Source organism: Jaculus jaculus, chromosome 16 (assembly GCF_020740685.1).
Source record: "Jaculus jaculus isolate mJacJac1 chromosome 16, mJacJac1.mat.Y.cur, whole genome shotgun sequence".
NCBI classification, from domain to species: Eukaryota; Metazoa; Chordata; class Mammalia; order Rodentia; family Dipodidae; genus Jaculus; species Jaculus jaculus.
The window spans coordinates 36,148,859-36,162,911 of NC_059117.1; the positions used below are offsets into that span (position 1 = coordinate 36,148,859).

At 43.8% G+C, this 14,053-nt stretch overlaps 1 protein-coding gene across 2 annotated transcripts in view; it reads right to left on the bottom strand.

Moving 5' to 3' along the window:
- Igf2bp3 (insulin like growth factor 2 mRNA binding protein 3) overlaps positions 1–14,053 on the bottom strand; it is a 180,993-nt gene that overhangs the window by 70,058 nt on the left and 96,882 nt on the right. For both annotated transcript variants that reach the window (XM_004652816.3, XM_045135802.1), the window contains 2 exons: positions 1,564–1,615; positions 1,413–1,476 (listed from right to left, as the gene is read on the bottom strand). In XM_004652816.3, the coding sequence (XP_004652873.1) occupies positions 1,413–1,476; positions 1,564–1,615 (116 nt within the window). The remainder of the gene's footprint in view (positions 1–1,412; positions 1,477–1,563; positions 1,616–14,053) is intronic.

A 14,053-nucleotide genomic window follows, 5' to 3' on the forward strand; every position in this document is an offset into this window, starting at 1 on the left:
CCAGTGCCATCTTTTGCAGTGTGTTTAGTCTGTGCCATTATTATTATTATTGTTTTATTATTATTATTTTGTATTATGGATCAGTTAAAAGACCTTGGATTACAGGGATGCTTGAACATCATTAGGATTCATAAAACTATGGAGACTTTAAGCACAGGTGTTCTGAATGCTAGGTTCTAGCATTCAGATGATGGAGATTTGGGAATTAACACCTACTGAAGGCAGTGTATGGCTGGGGGCAGGCTTATGGGTATTATAGTCAGTTTCCCCTTGCCAGTTTTTTTGGCACACTCTCCTGATATTGGTCAGGAGGTAATGTCCACCCTCTGCTCATGCTCGCTTTCCCCTGCCATCATGGAGCTTCCCCTCAAGTCTGTAAGCCAAAATAAACATTTTTTTTCCCCCCAGCAAAACTGGTCTTGGTCGAGTGATTTCTGCCAGCAATGTGAACTTGACTGTAACAGCACATGATACTGGTTCAAAGTTTCTCAAGAGTGTTGTTCACAGAGGACCTGGAGTCACCGACTCAGCAGAGGTCATTTAAAAATTCTAATTCTGCTGTCATGGTGGCACACACCTTTAATCCCAGCACTGGTGGGGAAGGGGGGGAACTGAGGTGGGAGGGTCGCCATGAGTTTGAGGACAGCCTGAGATTACACAGTGCAGGTAGAGCAAGACTCTACCTCGATAAAACAAACAAACAAATCTATTTCTCCTACTGCAAGCCGACTTAGAAGTTACATTGGTTCTAAGTAAGAGTGCCAAGGTGAGGGCTGGAGAGATGGCTTAGCAGTTAAGTGCTTGCCTGTGAAGCCTAAGGACCCCGGTTCGAGGCTCGGTTCCCCAGCTCCCACGTTAGCCAGATGCACAAGGGGGCGCACGCGTCTGGAGTTCGTTTGCAGAGGCTGGAAGCCCTGGCGCACCCATTCTCTCTCTCCCTCTATCTGTCGTTCTCTCTGTGTCTGTCACTCTCAAATAAAAAAAAAAAAAAAGAGTGCCAAGGTGAGAGCTCAGGGAGAAGACAGTGACATCTGACTGCTATTAGTTTAACACAGTTTAACAGACTCAGAGAAAATGGCAACAATGTGCCATACACAGAAGTAAGGAATATAAACAATGCAATTTGGAACAACATTCAGGCCCAGAGATTTTTGCAAACAGGGTGTAGCTCAATTCCATATTGCATCACTCTGTTAACAGATCCAAAATATACTGAAATGTAATAAACCTTAAAACAAAGCAGACTCTTATCAGTCATGCATACTTAAAAAGAAAGGTGTAACTGTAGAGTTAAACTTTGCCAAATATGCTTTTCTTTTGCTACCTACTAGCCCTCCTCCAGTTTGGAAGCGCATAAAGTGTAAGTTCTTGACTCAGTTACTCGATATAGAGGAAAGTTTCCCACTGCTTACTGTCTAGCTTGATCCTTACTGGAATAGGTCACATTTACCACTGCAGTGTCCGAGTCAGTGTTCACTAGAAGAGAAAAACACAGAATGAAAGTTAATTTTCTTCCTGCTTCCTTCCGTTAACAAATTTGAAAGCAATTCAGAAGACAGGTACCTTGCTCACAGCTCTCCACCACTCCATACTGGACCAGTAAACCATCCAGCACCTGGAAGGACAGGGAGAGAAAATTACAAATTTTTAGTTTCCCAAGTTATTAGCCAGGGCAGTAACAGGGTTTAAAATAACCAAGTAACTGTGATGGAAAAGAGCCAAAGAATTAACTGGGACTTTGGGCTACAGAACTAAGGGGAAGGGAAACGGGAGATGGCTTAGAGGTCAGAGCCTTTGACTGTGAAGTCAAAGGACCCCGGTACGAATCTCCGGGACGCAGGCGAGCCCGAGACACAGAACTAGGGGGAAGACATCACAAAGAGTACACAGGTGATGAGCAGACAGGTAACGTCTGTCTGCCAGCCGTCCCTTGTCCCAGCTTTAATCTCATTTCCTGTGCAGAACCAAGCACCAGCGGCAGCGGCGCTCAGAGCCACTGCCTGGCTCTCAGGGCTGAATGGAAACTGCACCTATTTCTCATGCATACACAAATGCATCATCCTACTTCCTCCTTATACACAAAGTCATGAGACTAGAGCCCAAGTTAAGAAACTCAAGTGTAATCTGTAAAGTGTCCTCTAAAGCACTTCCTTCCTTTATAGCTCCACTGAGTAAACTCCAGGCACACGGCAAAATGAAAAACGCAACTCGAACACTACTGTGAGTGGTTATGAGCATTTGTTTGTGAAGGGTGTAAACAGATACAAACATTTCTGACCCCAAACTAGCTGGGAAAACAAGTATGAAGTCCTGAACTGAGGTGTTACACTGTATTATTCTATGGAGAATCTATTAAAATACTAACTATGGGTTATGAACTGTAAGTATGGTTAATCAGTATCAAGTTCATTTTAGCTTCCAAAGACTAAACTTTTTCCTAAAAAGCAGTCATCAATTTCTATAAATTTACAGCAACCTACTTATTCATTAATTTAATTGCAAAATATGAAGGACAAACAGTCCCTGAAAATTCTATCCCAGGAGACAATTAAGTTGTTAAGAAACATGGTACCTTCTTATGGTAATTTTGTAATAAACCTTAAGATTTCTTTGTCTCCACCCCCGCCGCCCCCCCCCCCCAAGATAGGGTCTCACTCTAGCCCAGGCGACCAGGAACTTACTCTGTAGCCCCAGGCTGGCCTCAAAGTCACAGTGATCCTCCCACCACCACACCTGGTTCATCCATCCTTCCTTCTTTCCTTCCTTCCCTTTCCTTTTCTTTTTTGGTTTTTCAAGGTAGGGTCTCACTCTAGCTCAGGCTGACCTGGAATTCACTGCGTGGTCTCAGGTTGCCCTGAAACTTACAGTGATCCTCCTACCTCTGCCTCCCAAGTGCTGGGATTACAGACATGTGCTACCATGCCCCACTGATCATTCTTTTTTTTTTTTTTTTAATTTGGTTTTGGTTTTGGTTTTCTGATCTTTTCTTTTTAAGGTAGGGTCTCACTGTACCCAGGCTGACTTCAAATTCACTTTGTATGCCCCCTTTCCCCCAAGGCTAGACTCTAACTTACTGAGCATCCCAAGTGCTGGGAAGATTTCCTTGAAGGAGGCTTCACCTCATGTGGTGTTTTTCAGGTTCTTGACTAATGGATGCAGTTTGAAGTTTGTGACAGTTTGTCTACAGATAGGCTTTCTTCCTCTGTTAACTGAGGGTGATCCCTAACTTGCAAATGGATGCACTTTTGGGATCTGGTGATCTCCTTTGGTGGAGTATTCCAGTAAAGGCACATTAATCCTTGCCTATGGAAGTACTATCAACTCATAAAGCTTAACTTTTACATTTTTCTTTTGAGAATTTAAATGGTACCATATAATTTCACACATTTGTTTCATTACTAGTAGTATAGAATCTCCACAAGAACAGTTTTTTGTTTGTTTGTTTTTGTTGTTGTTTTTTAAGACAAGGTCTCATTCCAGCAACTCAGGCCAGCTTGGAAATCACTCTGTAGACAAGGCTGCACTGGAACTCATGAAGATCATCCTCCCAAGTGCTGGGATTAAAGGCATGAGCTGCCATAATCACCTTAAGAACAGTAATTTTTTGGTTGTTCTTGCTTACTGCTCTAGTCCAAGTATCAATACAGGCACAAAAAACGTGCAAGTATTTCATAAGTGAAAGAATGTTGCCTGGAGAAGTAGTTCAGTGGTTAGGGTGCTTGCTTGTAAAGCCTGATGGCCTGAGTTTGATCCCTCAGTACTCACATAAAGGTTGATGCACAGATTGGTGCATGCATCTGGAGTTCATATACAGCAGCAAAAAGTCCTGGGTGACCTTCCCCCCTCCATAAATAAGTAATTAAATATTTTAAAGAATGTTATTATAGAGGAAACTCAGTATAGCTCATTAGAACAATATTCATTATGGATCTCACTTATTTCAAAGATGAATTTGCCATATAATAGGGATCACAGACACATTAAATAAAAATTAAAAAAAAACTTTCACAATGTCATCCAAAGAAAAAAATCATTAGCATGTTAAGTTCCTTTTTTATTTGTTTGTGTGCTTTTTGTTTTTTGAGGTAGAACTCTCTAGCCCAGGCTGACCTAGAATTCACTATGTAGTCTCAGGGTGGCCTCGAACTCATGATCCTCATACCTCTGCCTGTGGAGTTCTGGGATTAAAGGTGTGTGCCACCATGCCCAGCTTAAGTTCCTTTAAAAAAAAAAAATATATTTGCAAGCAAAAGAAGAGAGGAGAGAGGGAGAGAGACAGAGAGAATGGGCACTCCAGAGCCTCCAGCCACTGCAAATGAACTCCACATGCATGAGCCACTTTGTAAACCTGGCTTTTATGTGGGAACTGGGGAATTGAACCTGGGTCTATAGCTTTAACAGGCAAGCACCTTAACTGGTAAAACATTCCCCAGCCCTTTAAGTTCTTAAAATAATAAGGAAAAAAAAATACTTAAGACAAAAGGAAAAAGTTTTAATATTAAAATGGTCACCAATATCATGAATAAGCAGGAGACCCTACAGACCACAAAATCAACCAGCTGGTCAAGAAGTACACACTTGTCTGCAGGTAACCAACTATTTTCTGATTGGATGTGAGGCCCATTCAGTGGGAGAAAATTTATATCTGTTATTGGAAGCCAAGTCAGAATCCAATTGTCAGGAAACACAGACTCTTAACAGAAGCTCCCACTGCTCTCTGGAGAACAAGAGCAGGCTGGCGCATGTGCGCGCACGCACACACACACACACATATATAAAATCATCTCCCAAATTTGAATACCCCCTATAAACTCAGGCTCTCTCACTCTTGCCTGAAGAATCTACTTTATTTTACAGATGGCTGAGAAAATGAAGGTGAACCAAGATCTATCAGTAAGACAAGAAGTAAGCTGTCTGCCCACCACCATGAGATGTGCCACCTCTATCACATCTGCCAGGGCCTAGGACATGAACACTGCTCTTACTGCTAGGCTGACAACCAGCCCCAGGTGGATGGTGACAAACACAGTGATCAATGCAAACCTATCAAATAAGAAATCCAAACCAGGAGTAGAGGCACAAATCTTTAATCCCAGCACTTGGAGGTAGGAGGATTATCATGAGTAGGAGGTCACTCTGAGACTACATAGTGAATTCCTGGTCAGCTTGGACTAGAGTTAAACCCTACCTCGAAAAAACAGCCATCCAGAGCCAGGGATGGTGGCACACGCCTTTAATCCCAGTACTTGGGAGGCAGAGGTAGGAGGATCACCATGAGTTCGAGGCCACCCTGAATTCCAGGTCAGCCTAGGCTAGAGTGAAACTCTACCTCAAAAAGAAAAAAAAAGCCGGGCGTGGTGGCGCACACCTTTAATCCCAGCACTCGGGAGGCAGAAGTAGGAGGATCGCCATGAGTTCAAGGCCACCCTGAGACTACAGAGTTAATTCCAGGTCAGCCTGGACCAGAGTGAGACCCTACTTCGAAAAAACCAAAAACAGCCATCCAGAGGCTTAGAGAACTCAACACTAAATCAGACTACCAACAGCCTACTGCAGCTTAGGGAACATTGCAGTAGAGGAGACAAAGATTGTAAGGGCCACAGAGTGAGTAGGAATATCCTGAGGCACAGTCCCTCTGTTACTCCACAGGGACCAACTAAGGCATTCATGATCCCACAGTGAATAACATAACCCAACTGAGAAAAAGGGGCCCCCACAGTAACAGGAGCTGGGGCAAGGGGATAAAAGGGAGTAACCTGTTATCATTGTATCATACATGGTAAATAGTGGAGTGTATGGAAGCAAATAATATTACAATAAACCTGTTAAATAATAACTAAGGAGCTGAGGAGATGGCTCAGTGGTTAAAGACACTTGCTTGCAAAGCCTGACAGCTTGGGACAGATTCCCCAGTATTCACATAAAGCTTGCCTTTAATCCCAGCATGTGAGAGCAGAGGTAGGAGGACTGAAATGGGTTTGAGGACAGCCCGGAACTACAGAGTTCCAGGTCAGCCTAGGCTAGAAGCAGACCCTACCTCTAAAAGAGAAGGGAAGCCGGGCGTGGTGGCGCACGCCTTTAATCCCAGCACTCGGGAGGCAGAGGTAGGAGGATTGCCATGAGTTCAAGGCCACCCTGAGATGACAGAGTTAATTCCAGGTCAGCCTGGACCAGAGTGAGACCCTACCTTGAAAAACCAAAAAAAAAAAATAATAATAAATAAATAAATAAATAAATAAATAAAAGAGAAGGGAAGAGCCGGGCCTGGTGGTGCACAACTTTAATCCCAGCACTTGGGAGGCACAGGTAGGAGGATCACCGTAAGTTCAAGGATACCCTGAAACTACATAGTGAATTCCAGGTCAGCCTCTACTAGAGCAAGGCCATACCTTGAAAACCAAAAAATGAACGGAAGGAAAGGAGGGAGGGATGACAAAGTGGCACATGTATCTGGAGTTCGTGTGCAGTGACAAGAGGCCCTGCCGTGTCCACACACTCCTTCCTCTCCCAATGCATAAACATTTAAAAGTAACTAAGAACAGCAGTACCAGGTAAGAGCCTGGTTTTTAGAACTCTGATTTTTTTTTTTAATATTTCATTTCTTTATTTGAGAGAGAGAGGAGGCGGGGGGGGGGGGGGAATGGGCATGCCAGACACTGCCAGATGAACTCCAGACACATGCACCCCCTGAGCACCTGGCTTATGTGAGTCCTGGGGAACTGAACCGGGGTCCTTAGGCTTCTCAGGCAAACGCCTTTAACCGCCAAGCCATTTCCCCAGCCCAACTCTGAAGTATTACTGAAGTTCAATAAACTACAAGAAATTTGATATAGTTTGGCATTATGTGTATACTCATGAACCATCACTATCATGGAATAATAATACAGCTTCACCTCTCTACTCCATTCATGACTCCTTCCCTTCAACTTAGCAGCAGAGCTCACTCATCCACACTTGTGATCACTACAAAAGGCAGACGAAAACTTTCTATGGAACCCTAGTGGGATCATCTTTCCTCTGCTACACCAACATCAGCTTCACCCCAAAGGGTACCCAGCTCTGCAAACAAGCCTCCCTCTGTATTTCTGCTGCACGGGCCCTGCCTGTCCCCTCTGGCAAAAGCAAGAGTCTGACTGGTGTGTTTGCATCCAGTCCCACCCTGTCATCCAGCCTGAATTATGAGCCTGCAGTGGCTTCAAATAGCCCCATACTTGAGTGTGGGAGGAGGAGACTACCAGTTGGTTTCCTGGTACCATCTACCTTGTCCACACATTCACTACACCTTTTTAAAATATTATTTATTTTGAAACAGAGATTAAGAGGCAGGCACAGAGAAAGTGAGTACAGGCACATCAAGGCCTCCTGCCACTACAAACCAACTCCAGACACTCCACCACTTTGTGCATCTGGCTTATATGTGGGCACTGGATAATTCTCATTAAAATCACTGTTTGACACATTGGTCTTGGCAAAGACTTTCTGAATACAACCCCAATTGCTCAGGAAATAAAACCACAGATTAATCACTGGGACCTCATGAAATTGCAAAGATTTTGCACTGCAAAGGACACAGTGAAAAAAGCAAAGAGGCAACCTACAGAATGGGAAAAAATGATTGAGATGGGGAGGTAATATGATGGAGAATGGAATTTCAAAGGGCAAAGTGTGGGGGAGAGGGAGGGTATTAGCATGGGATATTTTTTCATAATCATGGAAAATGTTAATAAAAATTAAATAAATGAATAAATATTTTAAAAACTCACTGTTTAAGAAGATTATTTTCAGGGTTGCACAGATGGCTCAGTGATTAAATGCACTTCCTTGGGCTGGAGAGATGGCTTAGCAGTTAAACGCTTGCCTGTGAAGCCTAAGGACCCTGGTTTGAGGCTTGATTCCCCAGGACCCACATTAGCCAGATGTACAAGGGGGTGCATGCGTCTAGAGTTCGTTTGCAGTGGCTGGAGGCCCTGGTGCGCCCATTCTCTCCCTCTCCCTCCCTCTCTCTCTCTCTCTCTCTCTCTCTGTCGCTCTCAAATAAATAAATAAAAATAATTTTTAAAAAAGCACTTTATTGAAAAGTCTGCTGACCAGGGCTCAATTACATCCCCAGGCCCTGAAAAAGGCATTTAAAAATTTATTCACAAGGCATGGTGGCACATGCCTGTAGCCCTAGCATTTGGGAGGTAGAAGTAGGAGGATCACCATGAGTTTGAGGCCACCCTGAGGCTACAAAGTGAATTCTACATTAGCCTAGGCTAGAGTGAACCCCTACCTCAAAAAACCTATATATTAGGTTAATATTTATATTCATATTTATTGAATGTATATTATTTACATAGTGTAAAAGAAAAAAAGGTAAAGGTTAGGCACATCTGCTAGAATTTCAATCATAAAGCCCTGTGCAGTGGCTCTCACCTTTAATTCTAGCAGTTGGGAAGCTGTGGTGGGAGAACTTCAAGAGGCTAGCCCAGGACTACAGAGTGAATTCCAGGTCACCCTGGATTACAATGAGACATTGCCTCAAGAAAAGAATTTAAAATTTTGGTTGGAGAGATGGCTTAGTGGTTAAGGCGCTTGCATGCAAAGCCTGATGACCCACGTTCAACTCACCAGGTCCCACATAAGCCAGACACACAAGGTGATACAAGTGTGCAAGGGTCACACATGTGCACAAGGTGACACACACATCTGCAGCTTGAGTAGTAGCTGGAGGCCCTGGAGCGCCAATTCTCTCCATCCCCCCTCACTTCCTCTCATTAAAAAAAATTAAAAACTTGAATCCTCTATAATACAACATAAAAAAATGGCTTATCCCAGGTTGGAGAGAGAGTGCAATGGTTAAAGTGACTTGCTTGCAGCAAAGCCTGCTGGCCTGGGTTCAATTCCCCAGTACCCAGGGAAAGCCAGATGCACAAAATGGCACATGGGTCTCAAATCTGTTTGTTGAGGCAAGAGGTCCTGGCATGCGCACGCGCACATGAATACACACACACACATCCTCTCTCTCTCTCTCTCTCTCTCTAATCAAATAAATAAAAATATTCTTTAAAATGGCTCTTCCCAGCCTGGTGTGGTAGCACACACCTTTAGTCCCAGCACTTGGGAGGCAGAGGTAGAATGATCACTGTGAGTTTGAGGCCACCCAAAGTTTACATAGGTCAGCTTGAACTAGAGTGAAACCCTGACTCAAGGGGTAGAGGGGCGGAGAGGAAGGATCTTCCCATTATTGATATCACAGGCAGGAGTACTCAAATTCTATAATACTGTAACAAAATCATTATTTTCCTACAGGATAATTATCCAGAAAAGCCATGTAGAAACAGTACAACCATACTGACAAATGAGTCACACTATGACTAATGTAGAGTAATGTTAATGGAAGTGCAAGGCAAGAATTAGGTCATAAAAACTCATGGATCAGGGGCCTGGAGAGATGGCTTAGCGGTTAAGCGCTTGCCTGTGAAGCCTAAGAACTCCGGTTCGAGGCTCAGTTCCCCAGGTCCCACGTTAGCCAGATGCACAAGGGGGCGCACGTGTCTGGTGTTCGTTTGCAGAGGCTGGAAGCCCTGGCGCGTCCATTCTCTCTCTCTCCCTCTATCTGTCTTTCTCTCTGTGTCTGTCGCTCTCAAATAAATAAATTAATTAATTAAAAAAAAACTCATGGATCAGAAGCTAAAATGCAAATTAGGTATCTGATAAAGGACTTGTATCTAGACTATATGAAAAAGTCTTACAACTCAAAAAGAAAAGGATTAGGGTCTTAGCTCAGATGACAGAATGTTTTCCCAGTGTGCATGAAAACTCTGGGTTTGATCCCCCACGGTGCAGCATAAACTGGATGTGGTCCTGTATACCTCTAATCTTAGTACATACAAGGTGGAAGCAGTAGGATCAGGAGTTCAAGGTTATCCTTGGGCTACTCATTAAGTTCCAGGCTAGCCTAGGCTTCATGAAATCCGTTTTAAAAAAACTGGGTGTTTTTAATTTTTTTTGTTTTGTTTTTATTTATTTGAGAGCAAGAGACAGAGAGAAAGAGGCAGGCAAAGAAAGAGAGAATGGGCACACCAGGGCCTCCAGCCACTGCAATCGAATTCCAGATGCATGCACCACCTTATACATCTGGCTTACATGGGTACTGGGGAATTGAGCCTCGAACCAGGACCCTTAGGCTTCATAGGCAAGTGTGTAACCGCTAAGCCATCTCTCCAGCCCTTTCTTGGTGGCTCCTCCTCGTCTCGGCCCAGCTGGGCTGAGGTGAGGGGAGAAGCCCAACCCCTACTTCCCACATGGCTCTGCACCCTCTCCTGCCCTCCACATGGCAGCAACTCTATGTACTTTCTTTTCTGTCCTCTCCATGGTTTTTCCTGATTGTGTATTTCCCTCAAATGTAATTTTTTGTTTGTTTTTCAAGGTGTGGTCTCACTCTAGCTTAAGCTGACCCGGAATTCACTATGTAGTCTCAGGGTAGCCTTGAACTCACGGTGATCCTCCTACCTCTGCCTCTGAGTGCTGGGATTAAAGGTGTGCACCACCATGCCCGGCAAATGTAATAATTTTTAAAAAAGAAGATAATGACAGTATAAAATGGACAAAGCCAAACATGTTTTTTCAAGTTAGATATACCAACGATCAGTAAGCACATGAAAAAATAGACAACTGGTAACATTAGTTACCACGAGGAAAATGCAAACTAAATACCATAGTAAGATACCATTTCACATCCTCCAGGGTGGCTGAATCAAAGTGTCAAATAGGGCTGCAGAGATGGTTTAGTGGTTAAGGTGCTTGCCTGCTAATCCTAAGGACTCATGTTCGACTCTCCGGGTCTCATGTAAGCCGGGTACACAGTATGCAAGCACACAAGGGTGCACATGCACACAAGGGGCACATGAGTCAGGAGTTCAATTGCAATGGCTGGAAGCCCTGATGCACCAATTCCCCCCCACCTCCCTCCCTCTCTCTCTCTCACTTTCTCACATTAAGAAAAGAAAAGAAAAAGAAAGTTAGACAAACCAGGAGTGGTGGCACATACCTTTTAATCCCAGCACTCTGGAGGCACATAAGAGAAGGCCACCCTAAGACTACATAGTGAGTTCCAGGTCAGCCTGGGTTACAGCGAGACCCTACCTTGAAAACCAAAAGGAAAAAACAAAACAAAAAGTCAAATAAGGCAGTCATGGTGTCACAATCTTTAATCCCAGCACTCTGGAGGCAGGGATAGGGGGATCACTATGAGTTCAAGGCCAGCCAGGGACTATAGAGTGAGTTCTAGGTCAGCATGGGATAAAGTAAGACTGTGCCTGGGGGTAGGGGAAAGGGTCAGATAATAAAAAGTGTTGACAAAGAGAGAAAAACTTGCTCTCATATATTGGGGACATGAACTTAAAATGATTTGGACACTTTAGAAACAGTCTCGTAGTGCCTCAAAATGTTGAATAAAGTTACTATATAAACCAGCAGTTCCCTCCTAGACAGATATCCAAGATAAATGAAAAAGTAGGGTAACACAAAAAATTGTACATGAGGGCTGGAGAGATGGCTTAGCGGTTAAGCGCTTGCCTGTGAAGCCTAAGGACCCCGGTTCGAGGCTCGGTTCCCCAGGTCCCACGTTAGCCAGATGCACAAGGGGGCGCACGCGTCTGGAGTTCGTTTGCAGAGGCTGGAAGCCCTGGCGCGCCCATTCTCTCTCTCTCTCCCTCTATCTGTCTTTCTCTCTGTGTCTGTTGCTCTCAAATAAATAAATAAAAAATAAATAAATAAAATTGTACATGAACAGGTACATTTGGCTGTTTACAGGAACATTATTTATAAGCCAAAAGTTGAAAACAACCCAAATGTCTACTTCTAATGGACATACGATGGAGTTAGGGCATAAAGTGTCATTACACGTTATACCATAAAAGGACCTTTCTACCTTTGGCCAAGAGAACAAAGGCAATACAGAAGACCACCTGGCACTTGGCAGCACTTATATGCGATGGGAAGAGCACTGAAATGTAGCCCGACAAAGGCATGGTTGCAGGGAGAGGGGGCACAGGTGGGTGAAGCTCACTGTTGTTTTGACATGGTGGAAAGGTTCTAAACTTGTCACGATGTGTATCTGGGAATATACACTCAAAACCACTGAACAGGCCAGGCATGGTGGCACATGTCTTTAATCCCAGCACTCAGGAGGCTGAAGTAGGAGAAGCTCTGTGAGTTCAAGGCCAGCCTGAGACTAATTCCAGGTCATCCTGGGGATAGAGCGAGATCCAAATAAAAACCACTTAACTGTGTATACTTTAAATGGGTAAACTATATGGTGTATGTATTACATCTTTTGTTTGTTTTATATATTTGCAAGGTATACCAGGGTCTCCTACCTCTGCAAACAAACTACAGATGCATGTACCTCTTTGTGCATGCATCTGGCTTTACACGGGTGTTAGGGAATCAAACCCAGGGCCACTAGGGCTTGCAAGCAAGCATCTTTAACTGCTGAGCCATTGCCCCAGCCCTTATGAATTACATCTTAAAGTAATAAAAGTGAGAATGAAAACCTGCATGCAAGCTATATATCCAACAAAAACATTAAGTCTTTCCCAACAATGAAACCATTAAAAAAAAAAAAAAAATCGAGCTGGAGAGATGGCTTAGCAGTTAAGTGCTTGCCTGTGAAGCCTAAGGACCCTGGTTCGAGGCTCGGTTCCCCAGGTCCCATGTTAGCCAGATGCACAAGGGGGCGCACGCATCTGGAGTTCGTTTGCAGAGGCTGGAGGCCCTGGCACGCCCACTCTCTCTCTCTCTCCCTCTATCTGTCTTTCTCTCTGTGTCTGTCGCTCTCAAATAAATAAATAAATAAATAAAAATACTTTAAAAAAAAAAAAGAATGGCAGGGGTGGAGAGCTGGCTTAGCTGTTAAAGCATTTGCCTTCAAAGCCTAAGGACTTAGGTCCTATTCCCCAGGGCCCACATAAGCCAGATGCACAAGGTGGCACATGCATGTCTGTCTCTATCTTCTTTTCTCTCGTCCTCCCTCTTTCTCTCAAATGAATAAATAAAATTTAAAAAAAAGAAAAAAGAATGGCGAGCCAGGCCTCGTGGTACACATCTATCATCCAACACGTGGAGCCTGAGACAGGACACTGAGTTTAGGCCAGCCTGGACTACAAAGCGAGACCCTGTCTCAAAAAAAATTTTTTTAAGTCTTTTTTTTTTTTTTTTTTTTAATTTGAGAGCAACAGACACAGAGAGAAAGACAGATAGAGGGAAAAAGAGAGAATGGGTACGCCAGGGCCTCCAGCCTCTGCAAACAAACTCCAGACGTGTGCGCCCCCTTGTGCATCTGGCTAACATGGGACCTGGGGAACCGAGCCTCGAACCGGGGTCCTTAGGCTTCACAGGCAAGCGCTTAACCGCTAAGCCATCTCTCCAGCCCAAAAAATTTTTTTTGAAAAGCAGATTTTTACCACTCACTGTGTAATCAGAAAAAAAGTGTGGCCAGAAAGCTCTTCACTGAATCTCTCAGTAACCAGAAATTTAAATTTTGATATTTGTTGCTTTTTCTACAATAAGTCCATGTTTTCATGTTTATAATCAAAACAATTTTTAGCTCATTTGTCATGCATGTTTGTTTATTTGATGTTCGAGGTAGGTTCTCCCTCTAGCCTGACCTGGAATTCACTACATAGTCTCAGGCTGGCCTTGAACTCACAGCAATCCTCCTACCTCAGCACCCTAAGTGCTGGTATTAAAGGTGGGTGGCACCATTCCTGGCTCAGTGTCATTTTTATGCAAACTTTTTTACAAACAAGAACTTTCTCAGAATGGAGAGATGGCTTAGCAGTTAAGGCACTTGCCTGCAAAGACAAAGGATCCAGGTTCAGTTCCTCAGTACTCAGGTAAAACCAGATGCACAAGGTGACCCAAGTGTCTGGAGTACATCTGCAATGACTAGAGGCCCTGGAAACCCATTCTCTCTAATAAATAAATAAATTACCTTTAACAAAAAATTTTTTAGAAGCCAGGCATAGAATTGCCATGAGTTCGAGGCTACCCTGAGACTCCATAGTGA